Here is a 14452-nt window from a genome sequence, read left to right on the forward strand (position 1 = left end):
ATTCTGTACACATTTATTTTGTACGCATTTTTCCACACTATGCCAGCGTTATTCTGGATTTGTGTAAGATTCTAGGATTGTGACAGCGTGATCCCAGAAGGGGAATTCGAACTTGAGTTGGTGGCATGTGGATTGTGGCTTCACGACACGGAGGGATGGCAGCGACTTGGGGACATGTCCAGTCTTGGAATATATACCCCGTTAAGCTCCCACCTTAATACGACCAGTGTCGTACACCTGGCACGGCGAGGTTGGGGAGCTGGTCAAGGTCAATAGGCCATGACCTGCTGACCTTGACAGTCAAAGTTGTTCCGCCTAAGAATCGAGCGTTGCCCTTCCAATGAGAAGCTTCGATTCTTCGGATCGCGCGCGAGGCGTCATGGGAGCTTGGCCCTCGGCGTGGGTCACGCGACCCGCCCTCGTGCGTCGTGACGCCCCCACCCCGCGCGTGTGAGGTCACGTGGTTCCTTTGTGGGCGCGGTGACGTCAACATGCGACCCCTGCCCCTTTTCTCCGACCCGAGTGATGACGCCACCGCACGCGTCGACGTCAAACGGCCCCATCCACGCGTGACGTCACGCGGGCAGTCGCGCAGCACGATGAGATCACGTTTGCGAGACGTTTTCATCTATTGCCGGATGACGTCACAACGCAGTAACCATCGCGACGAATAGCGTCCGCGCCTGGCTTTTTCCTGCGCTAAACAAGTTCAAGTTCATTTATTAGGTATAGCCCTGTGAGCCATTCGGCTCTCGAATCGGGTGCAACCGCAACAAACAAAAACCAAGAAAACATCTTAATGTGACTGTGTAAACAGAAAATACAAGACAGCAAAATATTACAGAAAAACACCGTACACCAACGCTGTGTGCAAAAATCCCATTGGGATGCAAGTCAAACAACAAAAACAACCACAAGACAACTTAGATTAAGGCCATCAGTCTAACTCCGTAGTCCGTACTACAACAAACAAAAATGGCCGCTCCCTCCCCGCCCGGACGTCATCCCACAAAACTTGCCTCGGTGACGTCTTCCCGTACACCCGCCACTTGGTAACGTCATTCCGTCACACCCCCCCCCCCACCGGCCTGTCGGTGACGTCACCCTGTCCCCCCCGCCCCTCGGTGCTGCCGGGCCGCGGCGGCACGGGCCGGCCATGGACTGCGATATGGATGTCGACCAGGAGCTCATGCAGAAGTTTAGCTGCATGGGCACGACGGACAAGGACGTGCTCATCTCCGAGTTCCAGAAGCTGCTGGGCTTCCAGCTCAACCCCGCGGGCTGCGCCTTCTTCCTGGACATGGCCAACTGGTGAGGGGGGTGGGGGACGCGCGGGGCTAGGCTAGGCCTGGCACTAGGCCTCACTCACAGCGCTCAGGCGCCGCGAATCCCCGCGCGTAGCCGCCTCGCTCGCCTCGCTCGCCTCGCTCGCCTTCTCCCCGTGCTCGCCTCGCGTCGCCCCCCGTGCTCGGCTCCTCAGCGGGGCGAGAGACGTGAGGGGAGAGTCGCGAGCCTGAGAGAGGCCTGGCCCTGACGCGGCCTACTCCCTACGTCATTGTGGGTGGTGGTGGTGGGGGGGTCTCCCTGGGCCTGCCCGGGCACAACAAAGTGATGAGCACGGGGGGGGGGGGGGGAGCCGTGCTGATGAGTGGCGTGCTGATGAGTGCCGTAACAACGCGAAACCCCAGCCAGGTTTAAATCCCTGCTTACACGCGTACTGACGCTGCCAGATATATGGGGCCAGCAGAGGGATTGATGGACCGACACGGCGTGTTTTGTTGTGTTTACGTGGTGACGCGAAGCCTTACATGGTTACGTCGTGTTGGTTCGGTAATTAAATGTTTTGTTTGCTACACCCATCGCGTTACTGCACCCCCCCCCCGGTTTGTGATGTTTTTTTTTTTAAATCGAGTTGGCACAAAGACCTCGTCATCCCACTCCTGACGTCGGCACCGCTAATTCTGGTTGTTGTTTACACTCGGCTTTACCCGTGTGTGGGATCCCTATTGTGGTGTCACGGCTGTGGCTTTGCCATATCAGAATCTTTATTTATTGTGGAGGAAATCTGATGAGCAACGAAGCTTTTTTTTCACGGATTTCCGGTAGAGGCGGGTCAGAAAGTTTCAACAATAAATACAATAGATTAAGTGTATAAGTTCAAATTGCATAAGTACACCATTTCCCAAGCTTGGGCAAGGCAGCAAAACTACAAAAACAGTAAACAACAAAAACAGTCCCAGACCACACCAAGACAATATACACAGTCCCTCAATAAAATTTAACTATCGATGGGTGAGGATGAAGATTTATCTGATATTTCTGATACCAGTCCTCGAAGCACACGGCTCGCTTCGTTGCCTTGATCTGGTGTGTGAAATAGAAGTTCTACTTTGTGGGAAATTCGCCTTTAACCTGCCGTGTAAGTCACCTCAATCTAGAAATATCGAATTTTCACCATTGGCCCATCGTAATCATGAGGTGAGCTCTGGCCCGCGCTTATCTAAGCGTGAATTTACATTGATGGAGTTTTTTATTTAAATAACTTTAAAGGGAGACCATTAAGCCCTGTTATGAAATTGGCCACATCACAATAGGAATGCGTGTGATGGTGTGTTTCAACTACAAAGTATGTGACATCAAGAGCTGAAGTTTTCCCCTTGTGTTGTTGGCAAAAATAATTGTATGTCTCCTCTCGAACGTAGCTTGCCACCTGTTTAAGAGCATTGAGCCAGTGATGACAATTCCACATTCCCATGGCGGGATAAATTTTACAAAGGACGACCACTGTTGACTTCCCACTGAGTGGCACCTGTTTTTATCAACCCCATGGTGTGAAAGTGACTGGGATTTGATTCTCATGTAGTTACGATCCCTCGAGGATGGATGTAAGGCAAGAGCTTAACTTAGGATGAGAGAAGACTTTGCCAGTTCTGTGACAATCACATTTCACAGACTGCAAAGTCACGTGATGAAGTGGAAAGACCAACTCTTATTGAGTCGCATTAAAGTGACAGGTCTGTTGATGTGAATTTGAAATCATGCATTGTCTGCCACGGCAATGAAGTCAAGTGGTGTGGATGTATAAGGCCTTAACACATTTCATCAATCAAAAAAATATTGGAGCTAATTGAGACAGCACCAATTTGATACAAGAAAAATAAGTGCCAAGTGCACAGGTTTAGGCAAGGGTAAGAAAACATGCATATGATTGTTTATTAAAATATATGCATATATTCTGGTTTAACAGCAACAATGTAATATTGTTAATTTCTTTGGAGATGTCTGCGTCACATGCCGCATGTGACGCCTATGAGCAATGAAGAGCATTGCTTTTAGCATAGAGGCCCTGCCTGCTTCCACAGGTAAAATAAGGTGAGTACTAAACTTTCTGAGGTCCATGATTTTGCAGACAAGAGGAAATTCTGGCACAGACACATATGCCATTCTTCGTGCCATGTAGTTGGTGGTATAACGCATCTTTGGTCCACAATATCGCGGTACAGAGGAAGTTTACAGTAATCATTTTGTCTCTTCTCGTGGTTTCTCACCGAATCACGTTCGTCCAACACATGAACGCTTGCCAAGCTTGGAACGTTTTTGCAACATTGCATTGGCAATAACAATAAATCTAACAAGTTTTTTTTTCATCCACTTTTGGAATTTGTTTCGGTATTTTAGTAGGAGAGAGAAAATGTACTGTTTAAAACAGTCTTAAATTGATGTTGTGTAGAGAAAAATAAATGGCACACAACAGGAGTTAATTTGAGATTGTCTTAAAGCCAGGTTTAGTCAATTTACCTGTAGTATGTTTCTAAAGCTAGGCATTAAATTGGGCACGAAGAGGACCAAAGCAAGATGGTGGGATACTGTAATAGTGAACCTTGAAGCCCTAGTACCAAGTTAACAACAACTGGAGCATCACATGCAAGCAGATGCACGGTCGAATGGTAGCATTAGCAAAATTGGTCACTGTTGACCTCATAACCTTCATCAATAGCATGGTATCGCCATGCTTCTTTGTGCAGTAACCACATATGCATAACACAATGTAAGATGCCCACACAGTAAAAAAAAACTTGTAAAAAACATGTATGGCGACTTTGGTTTCGAGGATCTGTGAGTGACGTCCAACATGACCATGAGCAGCCACTCATGAGTGATCTTTTTTTAGAAAAAATAAAGCTTCAATTTCAAGTCTTTTGTGCCGGACAAAATCCATTTCCATGTTCTGGAACGTATTACGGAAGTTATAACAAAGGGAGAGCAGAGTATGGAGAGCCACACCTCCACTTGTGGCCATTGTCTAGATCCTCTCAACTCTTTCCTCTGTTTTCCTATTTCCTCCCAATCCAATTTTTTCTCTTCCCTCCATAACTACCCTTCATATGTTAATGCTGTACATTAACCCTGCCATATCAGAAATGAAGATAGATTAGTTACTGGTGATGAACACAATTACAGATGCGGTGTCACTATTCTGCTTAAATTAACCTGTAAGATCTTGTTGAAGATTATATACATGTTTATTATATGTTTTGTCTTGTGTTTGACTTTCACATTTCCTAATGTGAATGTTTAATCTTAAAATTGTCCAGTGAAAATAATGATCGCAGGGTTACTTGTGCTCTGTCTGCGTTATAATAATGTCTATTCTGCTTTCACGACCCACAAAAAACCTTTTATGAAACCAGCAAACACCCTGGAATGATAATTATTAAATGAATACTTAACCAGTGACAATTGATATTAGAAAACCAGGCCCAAAATAAGTTAACACATACATTATACAGTAACAAAAGTGGAAAATTATGCTGATTACAAAGTCTACCTGAAACGTTGAGCATTCCATTATCGAGTGGAACACATGTTTTGTGGTTTATTTTAAAGTGGGCTCTTGTGTCCTGTTGACACTGTTTTATTACAGGAATCTCCAGGCAGCCATTGGCGCTTATTACGACTTTGAAACTCCCAACATCGTGACGCCGTGCATGTCGTTCATCAAAGACGTCACGATTGGCGAAGGGGAGTCCATCCCTCCCAACACAATTTTTACAAAGACGTGGAGAATACAGAACTCAGGTATCTTGCACAGCAACATGCACATCGTACTGAATACACGGGCAGTGATGACTTGGGAATTTAAGACCGTTTTCAATCCTCATGTAATGTTACGTCCTGTCTTCTTACCTATTGACCCTCCTGACTCACCTCCCATCAGGCGAATGACAAAGACAACCCACACATTGCTGTGTGAGATCCATAGTGAATTACTTTTCTCTGGAACTCGGTTGTCTTTGGCTAATCCCCCCATATGATCACGAAAGACAACAAGAGGTCTAATGCATGGCTTCAACTCTGGCCAGATTAAAAAATTATGTGTGCACTGTCAGGCCGCAGCACATAAGGGTACCCTTAGTTATCAATACTCAATAAAAGAAGCAGTCATGAGTAACTTTTTTAATTGGGTACGCATTTTATTATTAACTGAAAGGCAACATGAAATATTCATGGACTGGAGCACATTGGAATGCTGCCGTTATGGATGTCCACATTCCTGTGGTTTGGGCCAGTCTATCCAAAGCATGACCACTGTTGGCTCATCACTAATTGGTAAAAGTTATCTTGACAACTGAGATGATTAGCTGAGTTACCCTTGACGAGGAATTGAAATCACAATTTTCTGACCTCATTGTAACCACTGTGACATGGCCAGTTCGTAATGTCACCACTTAGTATATACAGAATACCCCCCTATTATCTAAGCTGTGCAGGGAGAAGTTACATTTACAATCCAGGAGTTATACATTAACGTTTAATCTAATAGTGTTTTTCATTGTAAAAGTATGTAACATGACTTTCCACAGCATCTTACTCTACTTAGTGGCAGCACGAAGTCTCTCATTCCTCTGCCCCCGCATTGTGGTGTTACTCTTCCTGACCTGTTTCCCACCATTCTCTGGCCAAAGTTCTTCCACCCCACCCACTGATTTCTTCTTCACATTACTCAAAATAAAAATAAAAACGAGCACTGTACTTGTTAATGTTTAGCTTTTTTTTCGTATGTTTTCAGTGAAGCTCTGACCTCTGACAAATATATTTAAAGATTAGCCATGACTGCAAAACATTTATTAACTTTGCTCCTTTGCTTTGTTTGTAATTGTGAACATGCAGTGCACGGTTCTGCACGAGTATCACATCGTGGACTTCAAGCCAATACAATTGTTCAGGTTACTGTGAATGCTACTCAATTTTAAGAGGGCTACAATATACTGACAAAGCCTGGTTTCTTTCATTAATAACCAAGATTAGCGTGCAAGCCTTGCTACAGCTACTTTCTGACATTGAGAGGTCTTGCAGAGAGCGTGGATACTATCAAGCACTGTTTAAGAAGCCCACAAACCAGCAGAACATGTCTAGACCATCAGTGTTGTTCCTGACGTAATAATTCTGGCCATTTGCCTCGGAGCCATGTGCTAAGTCAACCCAAGATTTCATTCCAGTTCGATGAAGTGAAGGGTACAGGTGTCCAAAGTCATTGGCTTGAGATGAAATTCTCAACACTGCTGATCATGCCAAAACCTGGATCAAGGAAGGTCTATCTCATATGGTCATTTAAATGTCAGTATGTTGTGGTGGAAACATTCCCTATCAAGCTCAGCAAAATCTATTTTATTTATTCACTCAAACGCTCAAGTCAAAAGTACAACTTAAAACCTCTACTGTTCTGGTTGGGTCAGAGACAGCATATATGTCGTTTTGCTCCTCCCAGGTCCCAGCAACACATGAGTCAGAGCTTGCGAGCTCCCCAGTGCACTGTAGAAGGCTATCTTTTTATAGTTTCATGGGAGGGTGGGGCACAAGACTGTAATCACCTCCTTAGACAGCCAAGTGAGCCCAGAGTCAATCTCTATCCCAACTTAATCTTTAATCATTCACATAGGGTGGATGCTCAAATTTTGTCAGGCAGGGTCTAAGCATTCAAACAAGGTATTTCAAATTGTGTTTTTTTTGTTTGGTAGTCTCAATAGGTCACCTTGATTCGGTTTGTTGAGTATAGGATTTCTTAAACTGAAACCGAATAATCCTGAATAAGGTATTTAAAAGACCTCAAGTCTAACACTACTCTTACAGGAGAAATATATTATAGGTGATTTTGTACAGCAATGTTCTTTAATCTTAATAAAGGTACTATATAAGGTGTATTAATTTACAACATAATTGTAACGTACAAATACAATACAATTACATTCAAGTAATGAGATAGTGATTGGGCTTCGGGATGAATTACTACATGGATCATACGATGTGCTCACAAGAACACATTTTCCCACAATGCAATGCGGCAGCAACATTTTATAATTGGACTTGTAATATAAACATTTGTTTAATTAGTCTGTTAAGTGGAGTCTCCAGTGCAGTCTCCAACCCGTATTATCCACTCTGTCACTGGCCTCTATGTGCAATGAGAAATGGATATTGCCAAAAACGTCAAGTTTGTTCACTGCTTGTGCACAACTATCAACCAAGGATCACCAAAATAATTTGTTCAATAAGTTTCATGTGGCTTTTTTAATCTTAGGAATTTCAAATGACTCTTAAGAATCTGAAGAAGTCCTCCCTTTGGCTGTGTGTAACTCGTTAAGAATTCCAAACTTGCTTAATTTTGGCTCGGATGCTTTTTGGAAGCTAGAGTGAAACCTAATAGTTCTATAAATACCTTGTCTGACACTGAGACTTGGGTAGTGACCGAAGACTCGGTGTCACAAAACCTACGAATCCTAGTTTGCCTCCTGAAGGCTTAGGAATTTGCATGTATTCCTAATAATTTTTGAAATGCTAAAGATGTTTATAATCCTTGGACAACATTCTGAAGTCATGAAATATGTAGTTAATGTTTTATTGGTTTTACTAATGTTAGCCAACAACTTTTGTTTCCAAAATAAGAAAAATGTAGCCTATATATTTGAATTACTTAGTGTCACTGAAATAACATCTCTGAGGTCCAGGCTTTATTATTATTTTAAGAAGCAACAAAAACTAAAACATATAGAGGCATTGTTTCCTTCTATTCGCATCACATTTAGTCTTCTCCTTGGCACTTCTGGTAGTGCAAAATGCAACCACCAGCCCCTTTTTTTCATTGCGTGCGCAGGGACGGAGTGTTGGCCTGCTGGTGTCGTGCTCAAATTTGTGAACGGGCACCAGTTTGGGCCGGTAAGCTGTGTGCCGGTACAGGCGCTGGAGCCGCAGCACATGGCGGACGTGAGTGTGGACATGACGAGCCCTGGCCCACCTGCCATGTACCAAGGCCAGTGGAGGATGTGCACTGCCAACGGGCTCTTCTTTGGAGGTGAGCTTATCACTTTAAAGTCAATATTGCTGCTTAAGAGTTTCACGGTTGTGCCCGTGCAGCTGTGTCCGACGGGTGTTTGGCGTGTTGTCCGACTGGAATTTAATATTCAGTTCCTGGAAAAGCTTTTGGCACATGAAAGGAGATGTTGCACGTCATGCCGAACAAAATATGTACGGCACAACCCGAAAAGCCGTCATCGGAGAGCTACACTGATGAGTGCGCAAATTGCTCTTTAAATTTCTGCTTCTGGACAGTATTTCTGTAAAGCGTTTGCAGAGTCATGATCCACTGCTAAGAGGTTATTGAAGTACCCTTTGACATCGTGTGCAAGAGTACGGCAGTTGCCATCAAATGTCTCGGTCAGGACTGGGAGAATATTGACTTATTCTAAGCAAAAGATTGATATCCCCACACAAAATTATTAACAGGGTATCGTTTTAAACAGTGGAAAAAAACTAGCATTCTCGTGGAGAGCACGAGAATAGAAAAGGAAAAGTTAATAAGCAATGTGAGAATCAGCTGTCTGAAACCACAAACATCAAAGTGAAGACAGAGATAAAAAAAGTGTCAAATGTCAAACAAAGTGAACACATAATTATAAAAAAAATCATCTGAAGACCGAGATTGCAAATGAGACAAAGCAATACAAACATTCCAGTACAAGAGAATAGTCAGGGGAGAATTTCAATCTGCCTGCTTGGAATTACACTGAGAGACGAAAAAATAGGAATACATGGATGGATCTGAGAAAATACACGAGTTAAAGACATTAACTGATAAGAACATTTAAGTGGGTTTAGGCTCGACATCGAGGTACGATGGCCAACTGATAATGGAGTGGCAGTCAAAGGGGTGAACATAGCTGAAAATACAGCTGAGAGTATAATCACTGGAAAGATTGGGCAATTAAATCAACTCATGTTGCAGGAGATAGATGGATTTTTGTATCACGAAATGACGAGGATGTTTTCAGCCAACTGCACAAACTAGAAGGAACTTTCATCACTGACATTTTGTGGAAATATGGTTGATTCAAATTGTGTTTCAAGCCTTGGGCAAAAGTGAGCCCCATAGCCAGGATATTTGATTACTTTTAGAATTGGAATTATCCATACCCTGACATATACCATATTCATCTAATTATAAGATGCGAAGGAAATTAACACACAACCTAAACTTGTGAACCGTGTCAATAAAGTTTAATTGATCTGGTCACACAACCTACCAGATGATAAGACACATCCCAAGCTTTGCTTTCAAATACAGGCGAAAAATGCCTCGTCGTATAATGCGGAGGATATGGGAATATGTAAGAAATATGTGGATGTAAAATTGAAGCAAGGGGACTCGACACCACAGTGTTAATGCTTCACCATGGTCATGACAACACAATCTATGCTGAAGTCTCTCTCTGTACTATTGGGGGTCCACAGGAAATAAGGTAGAGGTATCGATTGTGCTCTCTACTGAAAGTTCAGAATCAGAATTTTTATTTTATCTTGGAAGCTTTTGTTCACAGATGTATAGTAAAAAGTTGCAGCTTCTGATGAGTGTATTTCCTAATTTCATGTTTATGTTCTCATTGTGTGTGTGTGTCTCTGGTTTGTTGTAGATGTCATTTGGGTGATCATCTCCGTGGAAGTTGGAGGAGTTCTTGGAGTAACACAACAGCTGTCTACGTTTGGAGCGGAGCTTTCTGCTCAGCACTCAGCGGTACAGCCTGACTTTAACCCCTTTGCGTCACCACACAAAGAAGAACAGCCCCAAGATAACCAAGAAAGCTGCCATCAGAATCTGTTCGGCAGACAAACCTTGAACAATTCTGAAGCTGTGTTTTTCCAGAATGCATGGAGCCCTACTGGCATCGATTGTGACCAGGACAGCAAATCAAATGAACTTGTTCAAAATACGCAATTAAAAATACAGAAAATACACTTAGAAGATGTAACCAATTCAGCTGACTGTCACCCTCTGCACACTGCTCCCTGTAATCTGGTAAGCGTGCTTTGTCGTTGATTTGTTCAACAACATTTACAACAGTAGAAAGGATAGTTGATGATTATGTAATTCCGAGTTAAGTGATGCTTTCATCTGTATAAGCGTATGAAATAAGGCATCTAAAACTGGACGTTTATGAGGTAGTTCCCCTATTCCCACATATGGGTAGCACAGATAAAGTTAGCTTCAAGGCAGATGTCCAAATATTTAACAACTCGGTGTCATTGCATTTGAAATGCGTTGCTAGTGAGATACCACTAGAGGCACCCAAAGTCAAGCCTTGATTTATTGGGTGCTCGGGACCCAACACTAGTGCCAGCTTCATTCTTGATTACTTTGACTCAGGAGTGATGCAGTAGATAGCGTCTTTCTGTTTTAACCTTAGCATAAAAATCTGATAGAATACTTAAAAGCAGTGCTGAGTGATCAAATTGGAAATCTTTGATAAATAAATGGTGCGTATTTTAAGATTCCCCACAGGTTCTCCAGAATGTTTAAAATTGCAGCTAAAACTGGCGAGTCTTGATGAATTGGAAGTTTGTAAGGTATTTTCCCGAACCGCTTCCTTTTTTTCAAAACAAGACTTGGTCAGTTTTTGCACAAGTGGAGAGAGCCGTTTATTGCCATGCTGTGGGTTTTAAGTTGTAAAAAACAAAATACTAATTATGTTAATGTCACTCTGTTTCCCTTTTCACAGAATTGCTGCAATGAACCGGAAGGTTTTGGCAAGTCGTAAGGGTGTGCTGGCGTTCCGTGTGCGGGACGTTTGTCAGCTGTTTAAACACAGCAGTGGCCCTACCCAGCTGCACCTCACACTTTACCGGTGGATGATTTGGCCGTTCGTTTTCTCAGACTGCTTTGCTTCGCTTTGACAGAACAAGACTTGGTCTGATTCACACGAGGAGAGCTGCATATAGCCATGCTGTAGGTGAAAGCTGCTCCAGACTGTAATTATGTGTACAGAAATCTATCTTGATTCTTTTCAGATTTGAATAAAGTTATTCAATTTTTTTGACAGCAGATGTTTATGGGTTGTTTATTTTCTTCAGCTGTCATAACCGCATGCATTATATCTGGGGTTGATTGGATTCTTCAACTGATAATTTTCAATGCTTAGTTATTTTTGTTGTTCACATTGCTGATCCTTTTACAAAACCATGAAATGCAGGTAGTAAGACAGGTTGAGTGTACATCCACTAAACTGGTATGGGTTGCTTTACAAAACATGGTAAATTTTAACATGTTGGATTTAATTTTTCAATTATAATTTGAAAAGCCTTATTCAGGATATTTAACCTTGCATCATGACATTCATTTAAAATGTAACATCTAATGCTCCTTGGATGGTGATGGGAAATGTGTTAACTTATTCAATTGAGATGCTCTGGATCACATTTTTGTAGGTTGCCCCCATTTCGAAATTTTAACATTGAGTGCCATTTGTGATCGAGAAATTGGCATTTTACATTTCATTGTGTAAGTAAACCATGGCATTATAATAGCCGTGTGTTTGGGTGGTGTGCTGATGGTGGCTCAACCACCTGCCCGTGGTGTTGAAAAGCACCTTGTGATAACCCGGTTGATCTAGCATCAAATGCATTTTAGCTACCACCAATGATGAGAGTTTGTTTCAATGAAATGTGGTACTACACATGATGTTAACTACACAGGTGGAGACATTTGCCAGGTTTAAGATGCATAGCCCAGACCATTTGGGTTTTCTACACTCATGCCTCTACAATGGGGAGGGGGGGGGGAATTGTCTCGACATCTCAAAATTGTCTTTGTCCTCCCCACACATTTCTAAATTAGAATCTCTTACAATATGTCCAATATACCCTCTTCTATCATATAGCCATAGAACTGACCTAGTTAGTAATGTCATATAATGTATTAAAGTTTAGTTATTCAGTGTGTGTGGTGTGTTTGCAGACCCTATAATTGTGGATTTTTATTTGCCGCAGTGTTAACTGTTTATGGTTTTATACACTGGAAAGGGTGCATACAATCTTATTTATTTATATCATAGGTCCAATTTAACTTTTGTTGTGGATTTAACATGTTTATCTTCATAACCATTAATTTTTCACGACATTGGCAATGTGTTCATATGCATATGACCTGTACATCAAATTAGCCATGTTTTGGCCACTGTAGTCTTAATTTTGTTAAATATTGTCCCGTTTCATATGCTCAACCTGCAGCTAGGTTTTCACCTGGTTACATATGCACTACAGTGAGAAGTAAATAAAAATTTCATCAACATTGTTTAATGTTAAAGTTTTGTTTAGTTAACATAATTCAGCTCAATAAAATACAATGGCATTACTAAAAATCTGCCTGTTAATATAATTTTATATAAAACCGAATAAACTTGCATTGACACAATCCTCTTTTTTGCTTTAGAGATCTGCATAAAATTCCTAAAATTTTACGATTATATCATGTTGTGGTTCCATCATTCTCCCGAAGGCAAGAGGCTCTCAACCTTTTTGGAATGGTTCCTAATTAACACCACTGGTCCCTGCCCCCCTCCCACATAGCTACTTAGGCCACAAGATAGTGATCACATGTCCAAGCCTCGAGTCAACGTGGTGCTTGGGCATTTGTTTGTCGTGTATTGCACCTTTTCTTTTTCCCACTGGCACAACTGAGCCATGCCGGGGCAGTCCCGAGCCAGAATCCCAAGTCATGCCGTTCGCATCATGCACAACGAACGAGTCGAGACACGTTCATTGTGTGCTTGTTGCACGTTACACACGCACTCGATTCAGGTTTTGTCTTTTCGATATATATTGATCTTAAGGTGTAGTAACGTCACAATATGAACGTTATGATCGATGCCCCTAACCATTGCCCCAATTCAAATTCCTATGCCTTCCCAAGCTAGCATAGCACGCTTTGTTTGGATGTACGTAATGTATGTTGATCTTTCGCACCGTACATTGCCAACCGTGCTAATCGGAGGTGCCTGGGGAAGGACAACAAACTAAACGCAAAAAGCTCAGCTTGGTAAATTTTTGGGGAAAATCGCTCGTTCTGTGAAGGCCCGATGCTGGCTTGGACCGGATGTGCCAGTGGACAAGGGATACTGTCTTTTTGTTTTGTAGATGCGACGTGGTGCTGTTTACTGCACACACAATTTCGCCTGCACGGTGTCCATGCCGCTGCCTGCCTCCCCCCTCCCTTCCCTGAAGAGGTGGTTACACCCTCTCGGGGGTGTGACCCACAGGTTGAGAACTGCACCTCTCAAGGGCTGTCATTTTATGTATTGATGCTGTTCATTATTGATCTCTACATTTCTAAACTCATTTTAAGATCCTCTATCATGTGTGCTTCCATCTCTGTTCATAAGGGCTACAATTAATCATTTTCCCGGCTTTTGATACTCTTAACTGCTTGCTATGATGTGTTAGCGTTGTGTTTCTGATTGTTTTATTATTTTCACTAATCTGAAATCGTTCTTCATAAACATTTGGTTAGCATCTCTTATTGAAACTTCTCTTCCTCAACATATTTTGTGGTTTCAGACCGTTGCGTTTCTTCTCTTTTTCTAACACCCCCACCCCACTCACTGCACTATGCACTATAACTTTTCCAGTAAATGCATAATTCAAAAGGGTGATAACGATTTTGTTTTCTCCAGGTATTGGAATATGTTTTAGAGTTCAAAATCTGCCACCTGCTGGCATAGATTCGTTGGTGTTATTAGCTTTGCGCCCTCTGCATCGGCGCCGAACAGCGCTCATCTGTGATCGCTTTGCTCTGTCGATTGTGTTGAGCACAGAGACGCCTCCAGCACGACGCGGGGGGGGGGGGGTCCGTCAGCACCAGCTCAGTCTTGCTCTTAATTTCACCGTTTGGGCATCTTCACGAAAAAAATCCTAAATAGCTTTTTGGGATAAGGTATTCATTTAATTTATGTTTGTTTTTTTTGTCGGCCGAGAATGATCAAATGTTGCAACTTTTAATTCCTCACTGCTATGCAAACTTACTGATAATTTTCCCGTCTGCATCTTTGACTGACTTTTGCATTAAAATCACCTTTTACGGTGTAATGCATTTTATTCTGTTTAGTAGTTGGATAGTTTCTTAATATAT

General features: G+C 42.4%; 1 protein-coding gene across 2 annotated transcripts; it reads left to right on the forward strand.

Annotated features, from left to right (window-relative positions):
• Positions 1 to 1099: 1099 nt before the first annotated feature.
• On the forward strand, positions 1100 to 13863 carry ILRUN (inflammation and lipid regulator with UBA-like and NBR1-like domains). Of its 2 annotated transcripts, none has more exons than XM_078856399.1 (5): positions 1100 to 1311; positions 4925 to 5079; positions 8153 to 8350; positions 9966 to 10348; positions 11049 to 13863. In XM_078856399.1, exons 1-5 carry the CDS (start codon positions 1157 to 1159, stop codon positions 11085 to 11087), a joined length of 930 nt encoding a protein of 309 aa, XP_078712525.1. In that variant the 5' UTR covers positions 1100 to 1156; the 3' UTR covers positions 11088 to 13863. The 2 variants fall into 2 exon arrangements, with proteins under 2 accessions (XP_078712525.1, XP_078712526.1); XM_078856400.1 differs by having other exon boundaries at positions 9966 to 10066.
• The last annotated feature ends 589 nt before the right edge of the window (positions 13864 to 14452 follow it).

The sequence above is a fragment of the Lampetra fluviatilis genome, chromosome 5, assembly GCF_964198595.1.
Source record: "Lampetra fluviatilis chromosome 5, kcLamFluv1.1, whole genome shotgun sequence".
Classification (NCBI taxonomy): domain Eukaryota; kingdom Metazoa; phylum Chordata; class Hyperoartia; order Petromyzontiformes; family Petromyzontidae; genus Lampetra; species Lampetra fluviatilis.